A 28,000-nucleotide genomic window follows, 5' to 3' on the forward strand; every position below is an offset into this window, starting at 1 on the left:
AGTAGATAATAACAAGCAATAGAATGACCAACTTACTTGTACCGTCAACAAGATCATTGTGGTGCACCATGGATGGAATTGAGTCTTTGTGATGACCAATGGAGTGTAAAGTCACATGGTGCACGATAGTGAATTCTTGCAAAGTCCGAAATCTCACATCCTCAATAACAGTTCCTTGAGCTTCAAACAAATTCAATATGTCTAGCGTACTCACGCACCACTCCACAGTCTATCCTGGTGTCGAATCCAAGGATGCGGACGATGTTACACTCCAACCAATGCTTCTCGCGATTCAATTCTTCGGAAAACTTCCAAGGCATCTCATAGAGCAGGCCATAGTCAGTGCGATTTCCACTGGCAACTGACAAGATGCACTTACATCGTTTGGCTGCAGCCTATTGAAATATCAGTTTCAATCGCCGAAGAGTTTGGATGCTTCGCCATGCCCATTGTACAAACTATGTCCTTGGACTGCTGGCACTCCCTTCCTGGAAGTCCTGTAAATGATGTGAGTGTGTTTGATCTCCTCGCTGTATACAACTTACATTCTGTCAAGGACTTTGAACTATTATCCGATGACTCTGTCTCTCCTGCCAACAACATTCCCATTCCATTCCTCCCTCTTCCATCACACTTCAACTATAACAAGCGGACTGATTGGGAATTGCTATCCAAACTGGATCGAAAAATGGCTAATCGAAGTCGATATGGAATTGCCACAGTGGACATGGGGACGTGATATATTTTGGTTGACGTTCATAGCTGCATTCCCCTCCTTCCCAAGAGGTACCTGGCATATGTGGGATCCCCGCATTCCATTGGAAGGCGCATTCATCGAGCAGTGGCTGGAGACCTCAGATGATAATATCAATGTCGACAACAACAACATCTTTTTAATAAGGGGAGGTGATGAGAGAGATGCTGAGGACTTGAGTGAGATCTGGGATGCACTTTGCAGGGATGCGGCCCTCTTCTATCCTTATTCCCTCATTGCTAATGACTGATTTCATCATGATGTAGTAGTGATCAATGTAGTTTCAGGCAGGATATTTATGCACATGTAGTACATACCTCACTTCACAATTGTGCTCCGTCACTATGATGCTCAATGCCAATTATCATTTCTTTCATCAAATAGCTACCATGATGTCGAGGACTTGAACAGAAATACTGTTGCGGTTGAAGACATTGTGATGCTGTTGCAGGGGCTTCGAGTATTATTGTGTGCAGACAGAGCTCAATTGGTAGGTGGCATTCAGATATCTGTAGGATATCTGGCAGGTGTCTCAGCAATATCTCACGCCCGGACCCTGACCACATAACTCATGCTGATCCTCCTCATACATCTGCCATGCAACATTTGTACAGGATATTATTTATGTATACAAAGCCTCTTACTATCTCTGTAGGAGATCAGGACAAATTCCCTGACACATCCCGGATTTGTACCCTTTATTTGATAAATTTTTAATTTGTCACATAAAGCTCTATAAGACACACGACACAGCTGGTTCCCATGAACACGGCATAGTTTTCTCACTTTCTCGGTTACGCCCAAAGTGGCAGTTGGTAGTGTAGCTACGCCACTTGAGCATCCGTGGTAGTATACGCCAGGCTGGTCACGAGCCTAACTGGAAGATATGTTACACAGATCAATTTGTATGCATGCAAGTGATGACCAGGACCTTCGTTCATTGGGTTTTATTGTCCCTTCATAATACAAAATCAATACTACATCTGCACTTTCTTTGTCCTCATCTGCTCCGGCCAGTAAAGATAATTTAACCATGATTGCCGTCGTCAAGAGGTTGTAATTCCTGTCACCTGTGAAAATAGCATGAGGTGACAGAACAGCAAAGAATATACCACAGCTCCAATCATGAAGCGAAAGCATCAGATAGATATCATATCAGCTTAAGCTTAAGCTGTGAGACGGGTCACGGTGACAAGAGGATCAGAGTGTGTGTTAGCATGACGAGGTGGACACCAAACCAGCGGCTATTCGATATATCAGTGTGAAGATTGTGCGCGTGGCACGTGATTTCATTAAGTTGGTTTTCTGCGCTCCTAGACTCGGAGGAGAAGTAGTTGCTTGCTTTACAAATTTCTGTCCTGCTGGCATGGCAAATGCCATCTGTTATAAGTTCTGCGCAGAATAGTGCTCAGGAAATAAAGACACCCAGTCTTCCTACCAATCAATTCATTTTCAAGATCATCACATACAAGTCGCATCTCACATAATGCATCTCTCCTTCTGATTCGTCCTCGCCATTGTTGTCGCGTTGACAGCATCTATGGCTGTCAGTGCTGACAGTGAATGCTCCACATATGGTGGTTGCAAATCAAAGGCAGATTGCTGCCATGGCTATCAGTGCGTGCTACGAAATGACCCAACATTTGATGTGGTGAGCATGAGTAGTTTCATCCAGAATTTGTTGTCTCACCTGCGTGGTAGCCTTACTTGATGCACATGTGTGTGATCGAATGAGCTATAGTGAGTAATGTTTTTGCTTTCTCATTGGTGCAGGGTGGTTAATGGGACCACACGTAGGTAGTTCATTGCGGAAACACTTGCTTTTGAATAAATGTTACTGCTGCTTGAGCAATGAAGATTTTAGGACAGAAAAATATCTAAAAAATTTGGATAACTTTTGACTGAATTATTTACATCTCATCGGTTTCTACTCGTTGTAAACCTAACGAACCCGTGCGGAGGTCAAGCATGGTTTTCTTGAGTGTTGGTCCTTGACATATATTAAATGATGTGATGTTAACCGGTCGGAGGGGAAACTATTTGTGATTGATGGTCCAGCTATGGTGCCGATCACTTAGATACCACTACTTTTGTGCAAGGTTCCCACCCCCATGAAAAAATATCAGATTTTTATATGCTCTTGCAGAAACGATCCTTTCAACGAGTAGAGTAAACCTACAAGAGGAATTTTCAATTGGATCAAATTTGAGCGAGAAATTTTTTCATGAAGATGCTGATTTGGCCACATATAGAACTACGACTCCCCATCAGTCAAAAGTACATGCCACTGCCTCAGGAACACGTCTATGTGACTTATACTTAGTAGAACTAAATTGCTTGACGTGAAATTGAGCATCTTTCGTCCCCAGGCCTGTCCAATATGCCTCCATCCAGTGGTGCATGCAATGTTCCCACAGTCGGATTGTACAGAGCTGCACAGACTGCATCACTAAGGGCATATTCTTTTTCAATGTCTCGAAAGTGCCGTCAGCAGCAAGCTTCTTGGAGGTGGACATGGAGACTGGTAGTTATATTCACAAAGCATCTGTGTATGTGTCTCTACTGTAACATGAACTATGGGGCACTAAGATCGAAGGAGCCGTGTCAGAGGATCCGCACGCAGTCGCCAGCCCGTATCAATCATACTTAGGGTTAGGGTTTATGTTATCGGTCACTGGAGGTCAGTTTGGCCACTGCACTTAAGTGGTGGTCACTAAGTGATCGGCACCATAGCAACGCGGTGGATTGAAAAAGAAGGTTCCTCATGTCGTACCGATCCACATTTGTGCAAAAAGGAAGCTGCTTGCGGAGATAGCGAAGGAAATCACATTCCTGTGGGTATGTATAGAATTTTCGGCAGCAGGTAGCACAGTGAATTTGTTGCAAACGCGTAAGGTATCCAAAAATATCGCTATGGCCAGGCACGTACCCCCTGCTCCCCCCTCTCCTGCACCAAAAGACACTTCCGTATCCATGTCTATATTGAGAACAGACAGCTGCCAATTGTCAAGCTCATGCAAAAAGCAATCTTGTGTGCCTAAAGTAAGTGAAATACCATGGCTGATAATGGTATATTGTTACAAGAACATCTAGATGCTTGGGCCCCTACCATTTTTCTCCTCATCCTCCTCGTATCAGCCCTCGTGTCATACCCTTACCCCGACCTCACCCTCGTCATCCTTGTCATTCTCGCATTCCCTTTTGCCCTCTACCTGTCGCTCCAGCAGAGCCAGTACATTTGGCTGGATCCTTTTGCTGACGAAGCATACCCATGCTCCGTTCCTCCACCTGACTGATCCTGTGGACAGTCCCCTTGCCCTTACTGTCCAGACGGTAACCTATGATATGATGCACGACGCATCCCCTTTGCCCTTTTTCCCTTTCTTGATCTCTGACTCAGTGCGCAGTCGCACATGCGACTTATACTTAGATCCGCAGCTGCACAATCATGCCCCTGCGCGTTTCACTTCTTATTTCGATCTTTGACTCACTTTCTTATCTAGCACGTTCTGCCTCACCCTGTGTCTCAACACGAATGTGCTTTCCTTTTATGGTTACACCCTTTACTGTTTGCCTCTCTTGGTAGTACGAGTTATCACCCACTAATATGTCTCCTGTCCTCTATATAAACTCGCTACCATGTACCATATTCCCTAACTTGAATCTACTTGGTTCTTGACCTCCTACTCTCACCAGAGTGATCCTTTCTGCCTCACCAGCAGTCTATATTCTATCTTCTTATCTGCTCTTCGCAGATAAGCCTATAGTCTCGATCTTTACTCATCGACTTCATTGAACGAGCAAAGCCCCTGTTAACTAGTTGGACTTCTGTCCTTCTAATTAATGACGATCTTACGATTAACCTTCGGGTGTTGTAAGCCTTGGCCGATATAGCTTATCGTCTCGCACCCGCTTGACATAAGCTACCCGATTTGGACATAGGCGTCAAATCTTACTTGCCGAAGCCTCGCCAAGTAAGACCCCTAACCTTGGGCTAGCCCAAGGACGTCCTCGACCGTTGATGACACACGCTCTGTTTGAGTGTCGCCAACAGATACCATCCAAGTCGTAACATATATACTAAAGAGGAAACATAGTCTATTCGCAATCCATATATCATCATCGAAGCTTCTGAAGATGAGGATGAGGAGGATAAAGATGGTGACTTTGAATGGTTGCAGATGGCTATACGCATGTCAGGACCATCGGCGAAAGAGAGATTGGCCAAAAGATTCGATGACTAGGCCAGTAAGTTAGAAGAGAATTCTCGTCGCTTGTCGCAAGGTCACTGTGCTCTCACTTCCAAAGCGGCCTCGATCCCATCATCCTTACCTAACATTTTGGCACCCGAAAGCAAGATGTATTTACTTGATATTCAAAGTATGTTTATTTTGCATCACTTAGCATACCGCTCATTGCATCACAGGAACTGCTACAGAATATATTGCTGAACACCTTCGGAGCCAAAAGTTTTCCGTTAGCTTATCAACTTGGGTAGCAGGGCAACTTTACATAGTCGCAGATAGCCCCAAAACGATCTGTGAAGCACTGCCTACCTCACACAGTCTTGCTGTGAAGCAATGTCTTCGCATCACAGAAGCAGAATGTGAAGCCGTCGAAGGTTCACTGTTCCAATCTCTTAGCCCTGCTTGGGTGAGGATCAGGCACAGCCCACACAGGGGCTACATAGGCAAAGTAGAGTCCCAGACAGAGAGTTCTGTCAAGGTCTTGGTTCCTCCATTGGGCTTCCCCTATTCAATGCCTCAGGGAACTCAAGCGCTGCTCGATCGATCTCGCTTTCCGACCAATAAGGCTGTTTCTGATATCATTCGTAATGGTGAAGTAGTAGGATGGACATATGAAGGACAAAGCTACTACATGGGTCTCTTACTGAAAGACTTCCACCACAATAACCTCAAACTTCTTGCCTCCCCTCACATCGACGACATTCGACTCCATCTCCAATCTGGATGGGACAAACCGTTTCTGAAGAAAACTGTGGTCTTGTTTTTGATGCAATTTTTGCGCATGGGCGACTGGGCCAGGGTCATTGAAGGCCCTCTTCATGGAGAGTCAGGTCAGGTTATCTTGACAGACCATACAGTTGGTTCCGCAAGTCTGAAATTTGCATTTGATAGATGTCCAGAACAAATAGAGGTTCGTTTCGAAGGCATAGAACAAGTATTTCGGGTCGGCGACACCATCAAAGTTGTAGCTGGTCCATATTTTGGATTAGAAGGGCACATCATTCAAATGCAGGAAGAAATATTTGACATCTGTCAAAATATCTCTAACAAGCAGGTAAGTCTGGCACAATCCATCAGGAAAAAGCAAGCTGACTATATAGTGCTATATAGTCAGCATAGTCAGCAGAGCTCGGGAGCTACCTGCCTTGTATATAGCCAGTAAGGCAACTACGTAGTATTACATAGTACTACGAGGCAATACTGTAGTAGCTTGTAGTATCTGAATACATTCATTGACTTAGATACTTTTTGTATTTCCGCTATTACTTAGTACTACACTGCTCCGTGATACTATGATCTGCTACTGTTGCTACTGGACTACAAGTCACTCGCAGCACCTCTGGTAGCTCTGCATAGCCCTCACTTCGGCTACATAGGACTATAGAGTAACTTGGTTGACTATATATCACTACTGTAGCTATGTAGGACTATGTAACTGTCACTAGTACTCCCACCATTTTGGTTTTTTCCTGATGTCACAAAACTGCAAAATTGTCTGACATTTGAATATAGGTGGAAGTTTCTAAGTACTACTTGGATCAGTGTCCCTTGGATCACACTATGCACTTGCAGCTACCAATGCATCAATATCTTGAACCTCCCCCGAGTCCGACTCCATCGAAATTGGGGACCACATAGAAGTGCTGAATGGCAAGCACATGGGGAAACACAGCATTGTGGAGTGGTATTGCAAGGGATCGACTAATCTATGGTTCCAGGATATCCTCACTGAGGATGGCAGAGAGTCCAGCTCTGGACTTGCCAGTATTTCAGTTCCTGTAGCAATGGTTCAATGAATGAGCCTCACCCACACTATTCAGTACACAAAGGACAAGGGTTATGATGTGAGGCCTGGAGACGTTGTGACTGTTGCCCGTGGACCGGAGTATCAGGCAAAAGGGGTTGTGCACAGCGTTGATATTCCAAACACTTGTTTGACCATACTATGTAGTGGTGACCAATCGCTTGTAAGTACAATTCGCCTCATCTCGAACACATTTAACACATGTAATAGCTCTGTGTCCCAATCAGATTTGTGACCAAGATACGCAATGCCTTCTTGGATTTGTTTCAGAACGATATTGGCCATGAAGTATTCATTATTAGTGGCAATCAGAAAGGCTATCGAGCCACACTTTACTCTATTTCCTTTGAGACCTGCTCTGTTGCTGTGCATGGGCAGCAGCGCATCGAACTCAAACTGTATGAAGTCGCTACCAGGTGAGACACTTTTATTTTGAGTTGTTCTGAAGCTCACAATATTTAGGTATGGAATGAGACTCAATGGTGCGATGCTCGAAGGCCCAGAGTTAGCCTCATTCTGTGAAATGAGGAGGCGATCATACTTGGCACTGCCGCCTCGATCCACTACCCCACCCGTCAAACAAGAACAAAATCCTTCCAGCTCGTTGGTCTCTCTCACAGGTCCCAGTCCATCACCATTCAATGAATGGTCTACCTGGTCCGCAAGCTCTGAGGTTGATAAGACACATGACTCTACATTGAGTATCAATCCCACCTCGTCGATACAAGACCCCTGGACCGTTGATGCCCAGGACACTGAAGCAGAGAACTCCCAAGACAGTGGTAAGTCCTCAACTTCACCATTCACAATGTCTATTTATTTTATTCCAGGCCCACTGCCTTGGTTGATGTCGAAAGAATTTTCATTGAAATTCTTCACATACCATGTACTATTGAAGGTGTCGCTGAACTTCCTCCACAGTAGGCTATACAAACAGTTTGTATCAATGGCTTGTCCTGACCCGTTCTGTGGTGAGAATGGACCTGCACTGGAGGGTCATGTTGCTGTATTCTGTACATCCAATAGCACAGGCGCTGCAATCGAACACTATCATATCCCTGCCAGCGATCTGAGCCCGGCTCATCCACACAAGAAAAACCAACAGTGCCTTCTTCTGGGTGGGGTTCATTGTGGAGCTCTTGGAACTATTGTGAATTGTTGGACCAAGAAAAAGGCTGTTGACCTTAGGATTAGTGCAACTGTTACCATAAATGTGGGTTTTAATCAGTTGTGTCTGGTGGAACCTGCAAAACATATGAAGTGATATATAGCTATAATAAAGTAGATGGATCTGATTATTTAGGACAATTGCCTCTGTTCTTATCTTATGATACAAATCTCAGCTCTACTTCAACCTACTATTGATTTTGTGAGTGTTTGAGAATATATGTGGTATAATGTCAATCTTTTGTGTCAGCAAAGTTGACACTGAGCGGCAGGCTTGGTTCCAATCAGCGAACCATTTACTTTTTTCATTACTGACGTGTGAGAACATGTGCCCGAAAGATCTGAAATGTTCATGCTTGCTGTACCACACATGCGAGCTTCTCAATATATCCAACAAGAGGCCTGACCTGTTCTGACTCACCACACACGCACCGACACTGTCGGGTAGGTGGTAACTTACTGGTGGACATTGCAAATAAGGTGACCAAAGATCATTATTGTTGATAACAGCCAGTGTATTTCTAAGACATTACTATAGAGATATCACAACTACGAGGAAAGATCATTTGGTGTCAACGTGACGTCAGTTTTGCAACTTGTGATTACTAACTGGTTCACAGCGCAAAGAACTATCACAAAGTTCCGCATAGGCAGTGAATGACCGTTGCAATCGCAAACTGCTAGCATGTGACAAGCCATTGCCCTGGAACCCTCACAACTATGAATAATGACCACTCTGGATCAGTATTACACTGGTCTTGTAATTCGCGATTGCTATGTCATTGAAATTGCAAACAGCCATAACAAAGTCAACCTTATGCAATAGATGATCACTGGGTCAGCGAGATGCAGGACTTCTTACAAAGGTTTATCTATCAGGCCTCACAATTATGAGGGATTATGAAACATATATTAGTTCATCAGAGTTAAGCCTGTATTGTACTTGCTTGTCCTTGGATAGCATTATGCTTTGTGGATATATTTGTTTGCCATCAGATATAATCCAGTAGATTTTTGGTCCAAACTTACCATTTACAGCTACAAAAACCAAGTTCTTGCCAATTCCCTGATGTGGTGCCTGCTTGCTTTACAAATTTCCGTCAGCAATCTGCTGGCATGAAAAGTGTCATCTGTTATAAGTTCTGTGCAGAATAGTGCTCAGGAAATAAAGACACCCAGTCTTCCTACCACTTGATTCATTTTCGAGATCACATATCGCATCTCACACATAATGCATCTCTCCTTCAAAGTCGTCCTTGCCGTTGTTGCCACTTTGACAACGTCCATGGCTGTCAGTGTTGAAAGTGAATGCTCTGGATATCCTGCCTATTGCAGTTCAAGCTCAGATTGCTGCTCTGGCTATGAGTGCATGCTACGAAATGACCCACATTATGATGAGGTGAGTATGAGTAGTGTCATCCAGAATTTGCTGTCTCACCAGCGTGGTAGCCTTACTTGGTGCACTTATGTGACAACAACTAGGTACAGTGAGTCATGTTTCTGCTTTCTCATTGGTGCAGGGTGGTTAATGGGACCACATGTAGTAGGTAGTTCATTGGGGAAATGCTTGCTCCTGAATAAATGTTGCTGCTGCTCGAGCAATGAAGATTTTAGGACAGAAATATCTTGAATGTATACCTTGAAACTGAATTATTTATGTCTCATCGTTTTGTCCTCATTGTAAGCCTGACGAATCCGTGCGGAGGTCAAGCATGGTTTCCTTGAGCTTCGGTCGGTCCTTGACATCTGTTAAAATGTCATGATGTCAGCCTGTCGGAGGGGAAACTGTTTGTGATTGATGGTCCAGCTAGAATGCGCTGAATTGAAAGAAAAAGGTTATAACACCACAGCCATGGACATAACTTACTATATGTATGTACTGTCCAGCATAGGGCGACGCTCACCCCACTGGGCAACAAACAAGGATCCCAAAAAAACGAAAAAAGTATGAGGAGTTGAAACCTCATTTAATCTTTGATGGAAAGTGGTGGTGCATAGTACCATTCTTGTGCATTTCGTACCGATCTACATTTGTGCAGAAAGGAAGCAGCTTGCAGCCTGGGAGGTAGCAAAGGAAATCATGTTCCTGTGGGTATGTTGTGGGGAAAGGTTTTAGCAGCCGGGGAGCTAAAGATGTGACAGGCGAGATCACTGCTTTATGACGCGCAGCCTGACGTATTGCGTCGGACTGCTGTAATAGCATTAAGTTTGGACACATACATCGAGTAAATTATCCAGGTGAGGATTTTAGCTACTCTTGTCTGAACAAGAATGTTAGCGCACGAGCGGATAGATATGTGCAAATAAATATATGCATTAGGCTGCGCTTCTTGTGCAGACAAGAGTCGGAAGGATATCGAGTGGAATGTCGCATATGTAAATCTTGGTGTCTTCCCACCTAGTTGGTGTGATGTGGAGAGATTCAGAACAGTCATCAGGAAAAACCTCCCGGGGGAAAAACACATAAATTTCATGAAACAATGTAATTCAGAGGATTATAAGTATGTAATTAGAGGTATTTGTGACACAGATGTCTTAGAATCGAGGCACGACTCAAACACAACCAACATCTAAAACTTGAAACTACTCATTGAGTGGACTTTGATTTACCCGAGTCGCTTAACGTTGTACACAAGCAGTTAAGATTTTCGCTACAGAATTTGAGTTTGTCTAGCAGAAAATAGTTATATTGAGAGATTGAAAGATTATCAGAGCAAAGATTAAAGTCATTGATGCTGCATCTCTAGATTATCTACAGTACTACTATAATCCTAATCAACGTGCACGCAAAGCTATCCCTCGAGCAATCATATCTTGCTTTATAGACTGCAAAGCGGCATGCAATGCGGGTGTGTTCCAGATGATGGTGTTGTGAGTTTGAATGACTTTGTATTCCATTGCTGACGAGGATGATGGTGAAAATTGGACTGACTTATAGACTCCCTCCTGGAACTCCAGTAGGGTGCTATGGACTGCAGCACCCCCAATTGAGAACAACTAATCGAGCTCATCGAAGTTGAGTGATTCATGAAGCGAGGTGGTCCAGAGGGCATGGTAGATCGTCTCGATGACGGTGGGGTGGTTGACAGGAGACATAATTGTTAGATCTTTCTGGGGGAAATTAGTTTAGCAGTCCTGGAACAAAAAAAATGCACTCACGAATAGATAGGTGTGATTAATGAGAAGTGGGGCAACAGTAGCTTCTCTGTGAGCGATCAGTGATCCCATGTCTTCGGCTTTGATAGTGAGAGAATAGTGGTTAGGAAGAGCACATCGCGCCTCCTTCTTGAAGACCCCACACACGGTGGTCATGATTGTCGAGAGTTTCTTGCAGGACTCAACGTGATCTGGTATCTGCAAGGTGGTCAATGATACACCTGGTGCTACCCGTCCCACTGCCTCCAAAAATGCTTCCTCTGCCATCTGGGTGTTCTGCTCTGTTGTGAGCATTGCATTCCTGAGGATCACCTTTCAGCACATCACATGCTTCGCCTCCTTCATCGACTCTTTGCGCTCTTTTTCAGTCAGTTGTTGGGGCAGGTCAGCATCACCCTGAGGGCTGGATGGTGTTGTGGAGGATATGGGGCAGAAAGGAGGTGGTAGTTGTCATTGGGAGGGGACCGGCACTGTAACCAGGACCTTGGTTGTGGGCTATATTTGTAGAATATGTAAATATGAGTATAAATAAGAAATTTGGAAAACATACCCTGATTATGCCTGTCGTTATGAGCTGCCCTTGTTGGCTCTCTGCTGGATGACAGCGCGGGTTATATACAAACACTCTTTTGATTCCAGGAAGGTTGATACGTGCTTGGACTGCACACCGAACCCGTTGGCGTTCAAGGTGCTCTCTCCGCATTTGCTCAATACCGCTGAACCTCGAGCTCGTAATGGGCTCGAGGTCCTGGATCACAGAAGGTATGAGATCATCGAACGTAGGCGCATGAGACAGATAGTTGTCGTCGAACATAGGCACATGAGACAGATAGTTGTCATAGACACCAAGTGATGTGCGAGCAGGTTGCCAACTAGATGATGGCACATTGCTAGATTCAGGTCGATTGTCAAACATAGGTGTGTAGTCGAACGGCAGGAAGTCACAAATGGGACTGGAAGGCAGCAGGCCATCATACATCTGGGGCTGAGGGGAAAGTGGTGGGTAATAGGGAGGGGCTGGTAATGTTGAGGAGCTCCAGGGTCGTAGGCTTGAGATGCACTGTAGGACTGAGGCGCACCATAGTTCTGCTCAAGGTAGGGCCGAGACGAAGATGGATTGTTGTATGGAAGTGGGTGGTAATGCTCCTGGTGGAGCCCATGCTCGTCGTTTACCTCATCGCTGTTGTTGTGGTCCTCCTTCTCCGCATCTGCATCCTCCTCATCCTCGTCCTCATCCTCCTCTTGTTCTTCAACCATTGCTGAAAGGTCATTGAATAACTGCAGGGGCTGCATGTATTCCTCGTAAAGTCCGAGTTGACTACTATCGGGTTGAAGAGAAGGGTTGATGTTCAATCTGCACCCTGGTTTTTTGATTGTCTGTATACCAATCAGTGTCTTCAAAGCTTTATAATAGTTCATAGCACTTACTTTTGCGTTTCTTCGTGTCGGACACCATTTTTTTGCAGGAGCCTTGGGGGGCATGGTAGAGGGAAGGGAAGAGATAATGATCAGTAACGCGTAATTAGTCTTACCATTTGATACAGTCACACTGATCAGTGCCAATACATAATCCATGAAAAGATAATCATCACGCACCATGCCTCGTGGCATGGCGATCAGTGCGACTTTAATCTAGGTGCAATGAAAAAGGTAATAACAATGTCATAGTACAAGGGTTACAAAACACTGGTCCGGAAGAACCAATACAACTTGGAATTATCCAACTAAGACAACAAGCGCTTCCTGATGAAGAAATACAAATCAGATCAGTGACTGGACCCGCCAAGAGAGACCATGCACACAAACAATAATTTATTCAGCACAACTGATAATATTAATACTCTGCCTAATAATGAACACATTTAGCAATGAGTATATGGAGAGAAGGAACCAAACTTACAATGTCGTCGTCGTCTGTCATGACAGAATCCTCATCAGAGTCATTGTCACCTGTACCTTCTTGAACAAAGTGTGTATCAGTGTCACGAGTACCTTTAACAAACCATTATTCTTTCCTGAATCTTCCTAAGCGCCAATATACAGCGCCTAAGACAAACCCTAACCCTACCCTGAAAGCATCTATCATTCCCGAAATACCTTTAGCGCCTACAACACGTGTCTTCGATGTGACTGATGAAGAAGACGAGTTCTTTGATTGTGAATAGATTAGATTAGATACAATAAGATAAGATATGATCACGTGATGCTTCTTTAATATTCCATGATGTTCTATGGTACGATTCCCTTTTCTATTTTATGATTGGCTAGTAGTTGTAACTCAGTTTCAATCTCTGTTTCAATAGTTGTATATAGTTAGCATGTCTTGGTCGATAGTTCTTTAGTTCAAACCTCTTGTATCTACAACTGTAGCAATCCAAGACGTACCTGCTCCTCTCTTTTCTTGTCCGATAACCTTCGTTTGAGTCCTAGTCTCTGCCCAGCGTTAATTCGTTATTGGGTTGTGACAATCAGCCAACCCTTGGGCAGTAGCAAGTCCTTCCAAGCTATCAAAGTCCATGCATACAGCACTAAGAGTCTCCTGTTCTTTGCGGTAGGTCTGGATGGTGTGGGCTGAATCTTTCGAGATCTGCTTCTCTGCTGAAATCCAACCATAATTTCAATCCTGATTGAGTGGCCCTGTGCTCTTTCTCCAAGGTGGCAACAGTGTGTTTCAAGAACCTCCTCCACTGATTGATTTCCTCAAGTTCCCACATCTTCGACATCAGGAGGGTGTGGTGCTTCTCACAGGTAGCAAACTGAGCTGTGATGGCGTCTTTTATTATATCCATAGGGATATCTGAATCATTTAAAAGGACCTGTGCCTAATATATAGTTGTTAATGACGATATAATAAAGGAATGGATGAATGCATAAGTCCTACCTGAGCCAAAAAGCTAGCAGAAGAGATTTCAGAGTTTATCCCGGTTGACATGCTAGTGGATGGGTGACTGCCATAGATCCATGGCTCGCTCTCAGGCGCAGGCAAGGTGAATTTCCCCTTGGTGCCCATAAGAGCCTTGTAACCTGGAGAAGGACAGTCGACGTAAGTTGCAGAGCTGGTTGGGCTAGGGGGGTTCTGATATCCACAGTTCATAATGAGAACATCTGGCATGATAGGTGGCAAGCAAACTTACAAGTGTTATCAGGCCAGTCACTGTGAGATTCCGTTTGTTGAACTCAGTCACTGGAGTTTGAAGGACTTAGTGAATTTTCAAGGACTGCCAGCAAACTTGCAACTGTCATCGATCTAGCAGTACTACTCCGTTGATAATCCCCTCGATGTCATTCAGCATAGAAAGAGATCACTCACCAGATCCTTATGACTTTATATCTGATGAGGCATCTTTTAGGGCTGGCAAGTAAGTGCTTTTTTTGACGACTCAAGTACTCACCAAGCAATGATTCTGGTCGCCAGAGGAGTGTTGTATAATTGTCCCACTTGTGCAATGCAATTTAGGTCAGTAGAAGATCTGTGCAATCACTTGATGGATGATCCGCACTGCAACAGCATACCTGTCTCACTTTCAATCCACCAACCCACTGGTCCAGGGGAGGAGCGCACGGCTTGTTATCATGAAAACTCGGGATCTATCTATGCCTTTGACAAACCAAATACATTTGAGCGTATGAAGACTCACAACTATGAGGTTCACCATATGCATAATGTGTACTATCCATTTGCAGACAGGGAGGAATGGAAGTTAGCCAAATTTCTTAGTGACAATCTTAACCAAGGTCAAATAACTCAGTTTTTGAAGCTATTGTGGGTCAGTGATATAGCTACAAATGTTGAATTACCACTAATGATTTACGAGCAGGTGAAGTCAGAAATGCAGAAACCACTGGCATATACAGTCCGCCCAACAAATGTTCACTTTCATGGATGCCTTGCCAAAGGGACCAAAGTGGCGCTGTATGACTATCCATACTGAAGGTTACATCACCACTCATCCTGTGCACCTAATCTGGTGCGACAGCTTTGGAGGTGATGCAGCATATCTTTGGTAACTCCATATTTGCCAACAATGTGGAGTTTGATCCATATGAGATCAAGGTCAACAGAGAACGAGAGTACAGTGAATGGATGTCCTGCTCACGGGCTCACAAGATCCAGGTATATAGTGTTTTTTATTCTATGGAATATACCTAATGATGGCTGCCTTGCTCTTAGGACCAACTTCCACCAGGTGCTACTATTGTACCAATCGTTCTCGCTTCTGAGAAAACCCCCATCACTCACCAATCAGGTGCACTTGAGATGCACCCAATGTTCCTTACCACAGCTAACATTCGATCAGATATCCGCATTAAAGCCACTATGCACGCATGGTCATGCATTGCTTATATGCCTATCCCGCAATTTGTTTGCCATCCGGACTTCTGCTCACTTTTGCAAGCCCGTGTCTGGCACTGGTGTGTAGATATCATGTGTGAAAACCTGAAAATCGCCGCTGCGACTGGCACAAGCATGGTGGACCTGTCCAGTCACTTACGCTATGCATTCACTCCCCTCGTTGCATACACTGCCAACCTCCCCAAACAGCAGATGATTGCATGTGTCAGTAAGAATGTATCACCTATTACTTTAGCCACTCAGTCACAATTTTGGGACAGCATATTGTACCCTCCTCGTCATGGGCATATCACAATTGGAGTGCTTCACCAGCTTTGCCAATGTGTGGATCCTTGGAAAGTCCAACAGTTCCAAGAGGAAGCCAAAGCACTTTACCTTAGTGGTGTCCAACTTCCCTTCTGGTGAAACTGGTGCTTTAGTGATCCTGTGTTGTTCCTTGTGCCCGACATCCTTCATACCCTCCATAAAAAAAATTTCGATCATGCCTTCAAGTGGTGCAAGGAGGTTCTCGGGGCGGATGAGCTCGATTCCCGCTTTCGTAGACAGCACAAGAGCATTGGAACTCGCCACTTTGCCCAAGGTGTCTCACATGTCCAGCAAATGACCGGGCGGGAGCATCGCAATATTCAGCGCACAATTGTTGCCACAATTGCGGGTGTTGCTGATCCAGGTTTTACTCAGGCAATTTGTGCACTTATCAATTTTATCTATCAAGCTCAATCACCAACTTTCACACCATCGTCGATTACTGCTATGACTTCCTCGCTCGCAGAATTTCATCACCTCAAAGGAGCAATCATCAATGCTGAGGCTTGCAGGGGGACCACTGGTCCTATCGAGCACTTTGACATACCCAAACTTGAGCTCCTCTCTTCATTTGCTCGAGTTATTCCTAACATCGGCGCCCCAATCCAATTTACAACCAAGACCAGTGAACGCATGCTGATCACGCATTGTAAAAGTCCTTTTGTGTGCACTAGTCACCAGCGTGCAAGCTTTACACAGCAAATTGTCCGCTTTTTGGATCGGGAAGACACAGCACGCCAGTTTGACCTCTACGCTCTCCTCCATTCAAAAACCTTATCCCTCAACAATTTAATCGACAATGAATTTGAGGAAGTCGTTGACATTGACCCGGCGTTCAGTTGGATCGCACGTGTCACTCCTGAGGACATCACTCGTTTTCACGGCCCTCATCCCATTCGTAATTACTTCCTCAAGGGCCTTCTTTCTGAAGATAGTACTGTCGCATTCCATGTCACCGTCTCTAGCGATCTGGCCGACAAGTCACCTAACCTTTTGGCACAGTTATATCAGCTTCCAAGCTTTCCTGACCAGCTCCGCTCCTTTATCGAGCATGTCAATGGGCCTGGGCCCCACTTCCAGACCTGTCTCCTCAAAGTCTGGAACAAATTCTGTCTGCAGTTACATTCGGACTTGCGCCCATGTCTTGTGATGCCAAGTCAGCAAGTTCAAGCATATCCACCATCTCAAGCTTACCCCCTCGGCAATTGTGATGTTGTACTCTTGCGGACACAGAATGATGGTGAGATTCTAATATCTCATTAGCCTTGTTATACTCACCTGGCCCTATAGATCAAGTTGTAGTTGGGCAAGTTCAAATGGTCTTTGGCTTGTCAACGAGGGGCTCCACGCTGCCTCCCGAACTGGCTGAACCACTTCTTTACATCCAACTCTTTGAAGTAATCTCGCGTCCACAGGATGATCCTGTGGTCATGATGTACCGTGTCAGGAGACGGTTTAAGACTAGGCCTGATGGCACACAGGCGAGGCTTGGAATCATTGTGCCTCTTGTCGATGTTACTCATGCGATTGAATTGATCCCTGAATATGGTGAAAGAGTTAATTGTGATGTTACTTCCGCAACGTCCTTGGAGCTTTATGATACTTTTTATCTCAACAGTTTTTCAGACAAGGAATGGTACCATTCATTGCACACAGATTTCTGGTAGTTCGTTTTATCCAACAGTGTAGTACTAGTAGTAGATCAATGTGATATTATCAGTGTCAGCTTTACTATCTACTACTATGTAAGTAAAGATAAGATGTGCAAAGACACAACTTGAATAACGCAAACATCGATCATGTCCAACCAATCGGATGCTTCAGGGTGCAGGTCGTAACCCATCAAACTTCTTTGACAGCTTAAGCGACCTAAGCGAGAACTTGGGTGTTTTGCAGATGAACAATGGCCTGAATGCCAAGAGAAAAGACCTTTGTGAGTACTAATACATCATTAATGCTAGATAGTACCTGAGAGAAAAGACCAGCACAACATTAGAAAGAAAAGAAATTCGACAGACTTCGACTAAGTACTATTCGGTTATCACAACTTCGGTCAAGAAAAATGTAGAGGAGCTTCCACCACTGTTGAATCCTTTTGGCTGCGTACATTATCATAATAGCTCTACAAGTTCATGATAGACTTATCACCAGTCTTCTCCTGCTTTACCCAATAGGAATTCGCGTATGAAACCCATTGGGGCCAACTGGTTGCTCTCTCGTCAATTCCCCGAGCAGCTGAGCTCCCGGTACCCCCGACGTCTGTATAGTCGTACTCCAAAGTGTTGCAGTCACTTGATCTGCACTGTTTAGTCCAGTTTCCTGCCGAGGTCTGTGCAAAAAATCCACCAGTCGTTTTGCGAGGCGTCGTGAGAGGCCGAGCGAGTGTTTCCATGTGTTCTTGTAAGGAAAACCCCACTGCTCGTACGGTTCACTAGAAGAGCTGTCCGCATCACGAAGTTGCATGACGTATGGTTTGATGCGTGGGTCCCAGAACACAGAGTGAAAGAACTGCGTCTTTTTCGACCCACTGAGTTGAAAGGAGTCTGTGTTCGGCTGCTCGCGTGATACGATTATGAGGTTCCAAGCACGGATGGGGGACGGCTCGTAGGCGGTGCCTCTTACGGTACTGAGCAGGAAGAGCAGACCCTGGGGAGATATCGGGCGCGGTGGTCCATGTGTCACCTGCACAAGCCAGACCGTGGAGGTGCTATCGTTGAACATGATCGCGTCGATGCCTGGGTGTACGAGCGCATGCTTTGGGGAGTGAAGAACGTGCGGATAATTCTCGGCCAGCGCCGCAAGTTCGCTTTGAGTGGAGTATGTATAGTTTGAGGGCAGTATAGCCCGCCCTTCTTTGCTCTCGAGGTCAAGCTTGCCACGCAAATTCAGGTCTTCGTGTGCTGGCTGGTAATGCCCCTGTGAGTCGGGACACCAGAGCTCGAAAGCCCCTCCGAACCTGGACATAAGCGCTATCGCAGCCTGACGATATAATATCTTGCCTGACTCCTCGGTGTCTTCTGAGTCAAGTAGGTTGCAGACAGCGTCCTTGGCGGTAGAAGGATCAAAGGAGGCAATCCCGTCTGCGAGGAGCCTGCTGGCAAATTGTGAGACCGGATAGGGCAGTGGCTCTGTGCGAGTATCTCCAGGTTGCACGGCGAAGAGGCTACGGCTGAATAGGGCTGCATGCTCGCGCAATGCGGGACGCTGGAACCAGAAATTATCGCGAGTGCACTCTAATTCATTGGTGTAATATTCAGCGTGGCTGGGGTGGCGAGACACTTGTAGGCAAGTGTGCGCGTTGGACCCGAAATGAGTGTAAGACCATCGCAGAGCCTCTGGATCGTGCTCTTCGTGCTTGTTTGCAGTAAGAGCACTAAGGGAAGTGGTCAGTCATCACGAAGAATGCGTACATGATGATTTACCTCATCGCAACGATCTCGTCCCATGTACACGGTTTCATCCACCGCTGAAGAGAAACTTCATACCCAGGTGACCAGTCAATTTTGAAGCCCAGACTATCCGGCCAAAACGTGGTGAAGATAGCCTTGCCACACGTGCCCCACATCAATGCCTGAGTATGTGCGGTGTTCGGGTGCGTGGTGGGATCTTCATGCATGCTGTCGACGAGGTGCCATACATCTTCGCGTTGGAACAGGGGATGATACTCGCTGTTCTCCTGCGGGAGGATAAAGAACCCATCCGCGGTGAAGCACATGACGAATGAGTGTAAATGGTCAATCTGATACGTCACCGGTTGACGAGCGAGAAGTCGCTTGACGAGGAGGTATGCCAAGAAATGTGTCTTTCCTAAGGATAGTCAGTTGCATTGAGCAGCAGTGCCTCTGGAAGGAATTCGACTTACCAATACCTGCCGATCCATGCACTATGAAATTGCGCTCAATTGCGGAGATGTGTTCAAAGAGTGATTCATACTCTGAACGGATGACCATGGAAGTCGCTCCGTTTGGTAACTCAACACCAGGACATCCAGAAAGATCAATGGCATCGAAGGTGAGTGGGTATACCCTGTATTGGCCTCAGTATGATTCCAAGACCATAAGAAGTAAAACCAACTAACCCGTTGGATCCCTCCAAATCTAGAGCATGACATTTCAACCCTCGCTTCACGACAGACCGGTCTTGTCGCTGCCAAAGGAAATGATAAAGGGACAGTGAAGTGGAGTGCGATCCCAAAGATGACATGTTATCGATATCCTGCATCATCATTTGTGAAAAAGGACGTGTAGATGAAGGAAGTAAAAGTCGTCGCTATTAAGTGCAGCAACATCCTCGAGCTCGGATGTGACGAATGACGGATGGACGGATGTCTCGTCTAATTGTATTGAATTCTGAAACCGCTGACTAAGCAATTGAATAAGTTAAGTACCATGACTCAGCTGAAGTTGTGAGGGTAGACACCGAACAGGCGGTAGCCTATTCAATATATCTAGCCGGCCATGCGCGTGAGGATTATGCGTCGTGATTTCATTAAGTTTTATTTGGACCAACACGTTCGCCTGCTTGCTTTACAAACTTCCGTCAGCAATCTGCTGGCATGAAAAATGGCATCTGTTATAAGTTCTGCGCAGAATAGTGCTCAGGAAATAAAGACACCCAGTTTTCCTACCAATTAATTCACCTCACACACAATGCATCTCTCCTTCAAAGTCGTCCTCGCCGTTGTTGCCGCTTTGACAGCGTCCATGGCTGTCAGTGCTGAAAGTGAATGCTCTAGATATCCTGCCTATTGCTATTCAAGCACAGAATGCTGCTCTGGCTATAATTGCGTGGAACGATATGACCCAAATTTTGACGAGGTGAGTATGAGTAGTGTCATCCAGAATTTGTTGTCTCACCAGCGTGGTAGCCTTACTTGGTGTACTTATGTGCATAGGTACAGTGAGTCATTTGCTCATTGGTGTAGGGTGGTTAATGGGACCACACGTAGGTAGTTCGTTGCGGAAACGCTTGCTCCTGAATAAATGTTACTGCTGCTCGAGCAATGAAGATTTTAGGACAGAGAAATATCTCAAAACCCTGAATGTATACCTTGCGACCGAATTATTTACGTCTCATCGTTTTGTCCTCGTTGTAAGCCTAACGAATCCGTGCAGAGGCCAAGCATGGTTTCCTTGAGCTTCGGTCGGTCCTTGACATCTGTTAAATGCCATGATGTCAGTCGATCAGAGGGGACACTGTTTGCGATTGATGGTCCAGCTAGAACGCACTGAATTGAAAGAAAAGGTCATAAAACAACAGCCACGCACATAACTTACTATACGTGACACTGCAGTGTCCAGCATAGGGCGAGATTACTGGTTCACGACGCGCGGCCCGACGTGTTAATCAAGAGACAGAGGACCACAGAACCCACTCAGTCGCCTGAGGATGTGATCGCCAACGTAAATCCTGAGCCAATACAATCCTCTCCAGACACTATAGTCGGTTCAAATCCAACTTCGCCACCCTCGCTTCCTGCGCCACTTCAAGAAAATACAGGCGCGACCTCAACAGGCCGAGTGGACGTTGCGAACGACGAGGCTTTGATTGCATTCACGCCTTCAGACACTGCAGTTGGTTCCAACCCAACTTCGCCAAGCTCCGTCACACCGTCGCCTGCTTAAGAAAAGGTCCCTAGCCCATCGAGTGGGGATAATTTGCGATCCGTTGAAGAATGTGTCTACATGATCTACGAGGCAGACGCTGAAGTAGTTGATGGTTATTTCTGTAGCAGATGCCTGTAAGTCAACCCTCGTTCTGCATATCCACAGTCTTCATCGTTTCTCCCAGTGATCGCTATGATATGGGTATGATACCCGAACAACCGGATGTGTTAGTGATACCAAAGTTTGAAGATCTCTTTATGCATTGTACGCAGGAACACCTCACGATCTGGGAGGACTTACGCCATAGGAGAGACCTTGAGGCACTAGCACCACCACCTCCATCCTCGTGACTCTCCTTCCTTCATCTTTTATGTCCCTACGCTAGTACGTCTTGCACATATTGTTATCTTATGTCCAATGGAATCGTGATAATTTTATATTATGCACATGACGAAATGTCAGCCATACCATGTACACAATTTGATTTGAATTCTAACTGCCCATGACACGAATCAGTTCAACAGTTCTTCATCTCACGCATCGACCATTATGTTGGACGCCAGTCGACCGACCATCGATATTGCAGCTAATAGGACCATACACGTTCTCGAGGAGCCACCCGGTGCGATCCTTGTCGGCGTATTCATGCAGTTTTTCTTCCAGGGCATCATTGTCATCGAAGCTGGGCAGTACTGCGCTTCTCGCATAACGTGAGGTGCCACTTGACGTCTGTTCGCATACCAACGCATTCTGACGAATACCCAGGCAAACGCCAACCGTCTAGTTCTAGTATTCCTGCTTCAAACAGGCAAGCTCTACACCTTGTCCATCCTCCGCACATTAAACGCAAAAGTCAAACTACGGGAAAGAATGAAATCAGATGACTTTGCGCGAGGCTCGTTGGGAAATTGGTCTTGGCAACGAGCTGATTCTGGAATGGACCATGCGTCTGCAGCGGTGAGTGGAGCGTGATTTGGAGTGTGCGTGTATATGTGAATTGTCTGCGTCAAGCACGAGCGGTCTTCGTTCCGGGAGGCAACAAGTGGGCGCCTGTTGTCGACCTCGATTGGGCCGTCGGAGAGGAGTGTTGTGGATAGTCAGATGTCCAGCACCTTCAGTCGCCGATGCCGATTCACTCGCACTTGATGACGCGCAGGCCTTGATGCGTGTATCTTACATGTGAGGACAAGTAATCCGAGGGGTGTACTAGTCGATGATATGATAAATTGATGTTGATGTTATAGTGCAAGCAATAAAAACGATACTGGAAGACATGTTACACGGATCAATTTATATGCATACAAGCGATGACCTGGACCTTCGGTCATTTGGGTTTTATTGTCCCTTCATAATACAAAATCACTTTCTTCGTCCTCATTCAGATTGCTCCGGCTGGTAAAGATGATTTAACTACGATTGCCGTCATCAAGAGGTTGTAGATCCTGTGGAAATAGCATGAGGTGACAAAACAGTATATGATAAAACAGCGAACATCATTAGCATATACTGTAGCTCCAATCATGGAGCAAGCCTGACTCGGGGCAACTCGTCACTGAGTTGTCAGAACATCTGATGAAAATAGCATGAGTGGGGTGACAGAACAGTATAAAACAGCGATCATTAACATATACTGCAGAACCAATCATGGAGCGAGCGTGTATCAGATAGATACCATCCTCAGCTGAAGGTGGACACCGAACGGGCGGTAGCCTATTCGATATATCTAGCCGGCTATCATGCGTGCGCGTGAATTTCATTAAGTAGCATTTCGACCAACATGTTTTGTTTGAGGAGATTCAGGAGAAGTGCCTGCTTGCTTTACAAATTTCCGTCAGCAATCTGCTGGCATGGTAAATGTCATCTGCTATAAGTTCTGCGTAGAATAGTGCTCAGGAAGTAAAGACACCCAGTCTTCCTACCACTTGGTTCATTTTCGAGATCACATATCGCATCTCACACATAATGCATCTCTCCTTCAAAGTCGTCCTTGCCGTTGTCGCCGCTTTGACAGCGTCTATGACTGTCAGTGCTGACAGTGAATGTTATATATATCCTTTCTATTGCAAAACAAGCTCAGATTGCTGCCCTGGCTATGAGTGTTTGCTAGAATTTGACCCAAGGTTTGATGAGGTGAGTATGAGTAGTGTCATCCAGAATTTGTTGTCTCACCAGCGTGGTAGCCAGCTCCCTTGGTGTACATTTGTGTCTAATGAGCTACAGTGAGTCGTGTTTCTGCTTTCTCATCGATGCAGGGTGTTTAATGGGACCACACGTGGGTAGTTCGTTGCGGAAACGCTTGCTTCTGAATAAATGTTACTGCTCGAGCAATGAAGATTTTAGGACAGAAAATCTCAAGACCCTGAATGTATACCTTGTGACTGAATTATTTACGTTTCATCGTTTTGTCCTCGTTGTAAGCCTAACGAATCCGTGCGGAGGCCAAGCATGGTTTCTTTGAGCGTCGGTTATCGACATCTGTTAAATATCATGATGTCAGCCGATCGGAGGGTAAACTGTTTGCGATTGATGGTCCAGCTAGAACGCGCTGAATTGAAAGAAAAGGTCATAAAACAACAGCCACACACATAACTTACTATACGTGTGTACTGTCCAGCATAGAGCGACGCTCGCCCCACCGAGCAACAAACAAGGATCCAAAAAAACGAAGTATGAGGAGTTGAAACCTCATTTAATCTGTGATAAAAAGCGGTGGTGCGTAGTACCATTCTCGCGCATTTCGTACCGATCTACATTTGTGCGGGAAGGAAGCAGCTTGCGGAGGTAGAGAAGGAAATCACGTTCCTGTGGGTATGTTGTAAGGAAAGGTCCTAGCGGCCGAGAAGCGAAAGATCGATGTGACAGGCGAGATTACTGGTTTACGACGCACGGCCCGACGTGTTGCGTTGGACTGTTGTAATAAAATCGAGTGGAACGGTGTGGGTAGATAGTCGGTCACATACATTGAGACAATCAACCGGCGAGGACGTTAGCTGCACTGGTCTGAACGAGAATGTTGGCGCACGAACGGATAGATATATACAGATGAATGCATACATTAGGTTGCGCTTCTTGTGCAGACAAGACAGTCGAAAGAATATCGTGTGGAATGTCGCACATGAAAATCTCGGTGTCTTCCCACCTCGTTAAAGCTAGTGGTGTAGTATGAAGGGACTTGGAACGTGGAACAAGGCGAGGAGCTGGCGGCCTTGGTGTTGTTGTCCCAAGAAGCGCTAGAACTTAAAGCATATCAAATGAAAGTGCTAGACTAGAGATGATGTCGGTGTGCCCTTCGAGGCCTCTAGCGTCAACTCGTGGATCGTCTTGGCCCTTGTGCATGAACTGTTGAAAGCCATGACCAATGTCTTCATCGAGTATCTTGTTGTTTGAAGGATCGTTGGTGCTCCTTGAGGCCTGTTGACTTGATGTTGACAATGACGTCGAAGATGACCAACTTGCTGGGCTGCTCCATCGCTGGTATATACGACGTGCAACTTGTTAGTTCATTACGTGTATGCTTGATCGAGATCACAGGACTTACTATTGTAAATTTCTCGACAAAATCCAGGCTGATTCAAATAGAGACTGATTTCTTCTTGCTCTTTCCACGGCACTGTTGGAATTTAAAACACCTCTCCCTGTGCCCTTGATAACAAGTGTGTCCGAGGCAGGGCCTAGTGCCAGTGATCATTACTTTTGGCAGAACAACTGCGCCACTATGTGCAGTGCAATGAAGTATGTCAGTCGAAAATAGTTGATACGGAATGCGCACGTGTACATCACTGCTCCCCACCAATAAGTGCAAATTCCACACAGAGACGAACTTCATTGTAAGATCAGGAGACAAGCCATCCAGTTTCTACTTCATATAATTATGATGTCTCGTAGACCTATGGCATCTTAAAGACGGAGGGAGAATTTACTCAAGTAGTCACAAGTCATGGTAGTCGCCTGCCTAAAAATAGAGATCACTTATTTGTCAGACATTGAGAACAACGATTGACTCACCGTATCGTGTCAAATCTGCGGCGCAGGCTGATACATGACCATAATAGCGTAAAGACTGCGCTGCATTTCAAAAGTTTCTTAATAACCTTGATTCGCCTTGCCCATACCCATTTCTCGGCGTCGACTGCTATATAATGATCCCAATTTGGTTTACGGAGTAACCACCACCAAACCGTTGCAGGCCAAGGAAACGGATAGAATATCTTGTCTGTGCCGTTTGTACGCGCCCAAGAGTGGCAGTGTACATGCACCGAGCGAGAGAGCTGTTGTTGTATCTTGGCATTATATGTATCTGTGGGTGTGTCTTTGATGGTGAAAGATGAGGCAGATCCGGTGAGGACCGGCTCTATGAGTTGAAGGATGTATGCAACCTTGCAACAGACTTGAGTGAAAAGATACAGAAATCAAAGTCTACTTACTTGCACTTCTGCAATGAACACCGCCGATGTTCGTGTGCCAGTATTTGGCCCTGTGATTATCACCTCAGGTGACAGTTGATGATGGTAAGTTCCCCACTGAACTCACCATTGATCAAGTAAAAGTTTGGTAGATCTGGAATCGCAGTCCCAATGTATGCGGTAGGGCCACCGCGTGCATCATAATAGCCTTGGACAGTGGCCCCATTCAAGCCACGAACGTGCATCGGGAACCGCTCCTGTTTGTGCAGTTGGCATCCAATGGATGTTGGATCATGTATAGCAACTCACGCCGATGAATCCGGTGGCGTATACAATGACATCAAATGGCAACGTTTCACCTAAACTGATGTGAGGAAAGTGATGATGTCCCTGACGGCCCACACACCGGTTTTTGTAATGATGCCATTCTCCACTATCTCGGCGATTCCGTCGAAGTTCAGTGTCACGTTAGAGCGATGGAGACTTTCCAGGAAACCACCGTCCGCGACTGTACGGAATGGAATGAGAAAGAGAATATCGCACAAGTTTGACTGCCGCCGACGAACCAGTCCGCTTGCAACCTGGAGCTGTGGAACATGTGAGCACAAACAAGAGCTTTTGATCAGACACGTACGATGATCAGGTATCATATGAGGACGGTATCTATCTGGTACGTTATCAAGGATATATTTCGACATTGCCTAAGCAAAAGTGTTAGACCGAATACCCAGTCTCGCGACCCCGGCTCACGTCACGTTGTTTCTGGAGAGCCTTATCACTCATGGGTAGATGAAGGGGAGCAACGAACTGTAGCAAATGTCAGCAAGCTAAAATTCTGAAATGCAGGAGGCCCGACCCAGAACATGATCCAAGCTCGATGCAATCGCATCACTAGGGGGATGTTAGCAAAGATCCATTTCGCAGTGTCCGAGTACGGAACATGTGGCTTATATGCTTCGTTTAGTTGTCGTCCCATTAAACATAGCATAAAGGTTCTCACTCGAGTCAGGAACCACGTCGGGGTGCGGATGAAGTTTACTACTTCAACAGACGAATCTTCAGATACAGATGGTACGAATTGTGCTCTTGTTATATGTCTGAATCATCACTGAATGCGCAGTACTGTGTAACTCACCCGGAAGAGGCATTTCCAATCACTGCGACATGCCTATTCTGCAGATCTATTGAATCTGGCCATTTTGCAGAGTGAAACGAAGCTCCCTGGAACTTCCTAACTCCAGGGATCTCATATGGTATATTTGGGACCTCCATAATACCAAGGGCAGATATCACGACGTGGGCCATACTCATCGTCCTCTTGCCCGATAAGGTATCTTCCGCGACGACGGTGTACTGTTGTTTGGCATCATCCCACTCCGCAGATAACACCTTCGTGTTGAATGCGATGTGCGGGTACAGATTATATTTCTTTGAGAGCCGAATCCAGTAGGCTTGAATCTCCGGTTGGAGGCCATGCGACTTGTTCCAGTATGGGTAAAGGTCTGTTGATAAGCTGTACCAATGGATGTCGAGATCCGACGAGCATCCCTAAAAAATCTTTGATGTGAGCGGTATGTTGCACTTTCAGTCGTTGATAACATGTACAGGATATGTGTTGGCCTGTGGAAAAGAACGTTAGGAAAACGTTTGGTACATGATAAAAACGTACCCGCCACACTCCACCGACTTCAGACCCTTTCTCAAATATCTATTGAAATACTCAGCAAGCATACCACTCATTGCATAGATGTACCCACTGTGAAATTGTGAAATTTAAGCTTGGTTTTGAGAGCAATAGCTTGGGTCAACCCAGCAACACTACGCGCGGTGCAATGCTCGGTTAGCGTACCGTCAAATCAAAAGCGATACTTACCCGGCGCCAATTATGGCGACTCTCCGCTGGATCTCACTCATGATAAGCTATAGCGCCAGCTAAAGTGGCAAAACCCGCTACCTGTCTCGGCAGTTCGCGGTATCCAATTATGTCAAACAATTTATCGCATCGCATACATCGCTCTTCGGGGCACTTTACATGCTCTAAATCAGAGGACGATCTAAAACCTGCAGCAATCTCCCAACAAGCGGTATAATCACGATGCTTAGCTCGAGCATGCGAAGCAACGCACTGCCCATGAAGTAAGTGCCTCAACAGTGAGTTACATAGCTCGGTCAACGAACAAGACTTATCGAAATCTAGACCTTT

At 45.6% G+C, this 28,000-nt stretch overlaps 9 protein-coding genes across 9 annotated transcripts; 5 read left to right on the top strand and 4 right to left on the bottom strand.

The window, feature by feature from the left end:
• Positions 1-197: 197 nt before the first annotated feature.
• EDB93DRAFT_1247978 (uncharacterized protein) lies at positions 198-1,004 on the top strand (the record flags this gene model as incomplete). Its single annotated transcript, XM_041452657.1, has 4 exons — positions 198-338; positions 395-508; positions 557-701; positions 763-1,004. The coding sequence occupies 4 exons, from the start codon at positions 198-200 to the stop codon at positions 1,002-1,004; spliced, it is 642 nt and encodes a 213-aa protein (XP_041310169.1).
• A 2,017-nt stretch (positions 1,005-3,021) lies between these two features.
• EDB93DRAFT_1081141 (uncharacterized protein) lies at positions 3,022-3,270 on the bottom strand (the record flags this gene model as incomplete). Its single annotated transcript, XM_041445593.1, has 1 exon — positions 3,022-3,270. The coding sequence occupies one exon, from the start codon at positions 3,268-3,270 to the stop codon at positions 3,022-3,024; it is 249 nt and encodes an 82-aa protein (XP_041310170.1).
• Positions 3,271-5,112: 1,842 nt separating this feature from the next.
• On the top strand, positions 5,113-8,069 carry EDB93DRAFT_1102015 (uncharacterized protein; the record flags this gene model as incomplete). Its single annotated transcript, XM_041447165.1, has 7 exons — positions 5,113-5,134; positions 5,181-6,055; positions 6,609-6,788; positions 6,822-6,968; positions 7,016-7,221; positions 7,268-7,587; positions 7,636-8,069. 7 exons carry the CDS (start codon positions 5,113-5,115, stop codon positions 8,067-8,069), a joined length of 2,184 nt encoding a protein of 727 aa, XP_041310171.1.
• A 1,134-nt stretch (positions 8,070-9,203) lies between these two features.
• EDB93DRAFT_1102016 (uncharacterized protein) lies at positions 9,204-10,237 on the top strand (the record flags this gene model as incomplete). Its single annotated transcript, XM_041447166.1, has 8 exons — positions 9,204-9,276; positions 9,308-9,371; positions 9,455-9,459; positions 9,493-9,515; positions 9,587-9,652; positions 9,860-9,917; positions 10,012-10,064; positions 10,211-10,237. The coding sequence occupies 8 exons, from the start codon at positions 9,204-9,206 to the stop codon at positions 10,235-10,237; spliced, it is 369 nt and encodes a 122-aa protein (XP_041310172.1).
• A 732-nt stretch (positions 10,238-10,969) lies between these two features.
• Positions 10,970-12,610, bottom strand: EDB93DRAFT_1247980 (uncharacterized protein; the record flags this gene model as incomplete). Its single annotated transcript, XM_041452658.1, has 6 exons — positions 10,970-11,083; positions 11,132-11,404; positions 11,456-11,524; positions 11,679-12,145; positions 12,208-12,505; positions 12,557-12,610. 6 exons carry the CDS (start codon positions 12,608-12,610, stop codon positions 10,970-10,972), a joined length of 1,275 nt encoding a protein of 424 aa, XP_041310173.1.
• A 2,144-nt stretch (positions 12,611-14,754) lies between these two features.
• Positions 14,755-17,455, top strand: EDB93DRAFT_1239317 (uncharacterized protein; the record flags this gene model as incomplete). The annotated part of the gene is made up of 7 exons (XM_041451620.1): positions 14,755-14,895; positions 14,957-15,062; positions 15,106-15,242; positions 15,300-15,686; positions 15,795-15,866; positions 15,975-17,028; positions 17,079-17,455. 7 exons carry the CDS (start codon positions 14,755-14,757, stop codon positions 17,453-17,455), a joined length of 2,274 nt encoding a protein of 757 aa, XP_041310174.1.
• A 496-nt stretch (positions 17,456-17,951) lies between these two features.
• EDB93DRAFT_1102020 (uncharacterized protein) lies at positions 17,952-19,991 on the bottom strand (the record flags this gene model as incomplete). Its single annotated transcript, XM_041447167.1, has 4 exons — positions 17,952-19,161; positions 19,211-19,595; positions 19,651-19,814; positions 19,867-19,991. 4 exons carry the CDS (start codon positions 19,989-19,991, stop codon positions 17,952-17,954), a joined length of 1,884 nt encoding a protein of 627 aa, XP_041310175.1.
• A 446-nt stretch (positions 19,992-20,437) lies between these two features.
• EDB93DRAFT_1247984 (uncharacterized protein) lies at positions 20,438-21,412 on the top strand (the record flags this gene model as incomplete). Its single annotated transcript, XM_041452659.1, has 3 exons — positions 20,438-20,497; positions 20,553-20,605; positions 21,082-21,412. 3 exons carry the CDS (start codon positions 20,438-20,440, stop codon positions 21,410-21,412), a joined length of 444 nt encoding a protein of 147 aa, XP_041310176.1.
• A 3,879-nt stretch (positions 21,413-25,291) lies between these two features.
• EDB93DRAFT_1247986 (uncharacterized protein) lies at positions 25,292-27,711 on the bottom strand (the record flags this gene model as incomplete). The annotated part of the gene is made up of 15 exons (XM_041452660.1): positions 25,292-25,346; positions 25,400-25,770; positions 25,819-25,868; positions 25,925-26,054; positions 26,107-26,156; positions 26,204-26,305; positions 26,364-26,384; positions 26,432-26,498; positions 26,548-26,604; positions 26,654-26,882; positions 26,933-27,345; positions 27,403-27,417; positions 27,467-27,505; positions 27,555-27,615; positions 27,671-27,711. The coding sequence occupies 15 exons, from the start codon at positions 27,709-27,711 to the stop codon at positions 25,292-25,294; spliced, it is 1,701 nt and encodes a 566-aa protein (XP_041310177.1).
• Between the last annotated feature and the right edge of the window lie 289 nt (positions 27,712-28,000).

The sequence above is a fragment of the Suillus bovinus genome (assembly GCF_016758785.1).
Source record: "Suillus bovinus strain UH-Sbo-P2 chromosome Unknown EDB93scaffold_12, whole genome shotgun sequence".
Classification (NCBI taxonomy): domain Eukaryota; kingdom Fungi; phylum Basidiomycota; class Agaricomycetes; order Boletales; family Suillaceae; genus Suillus; species Suillus bovinus.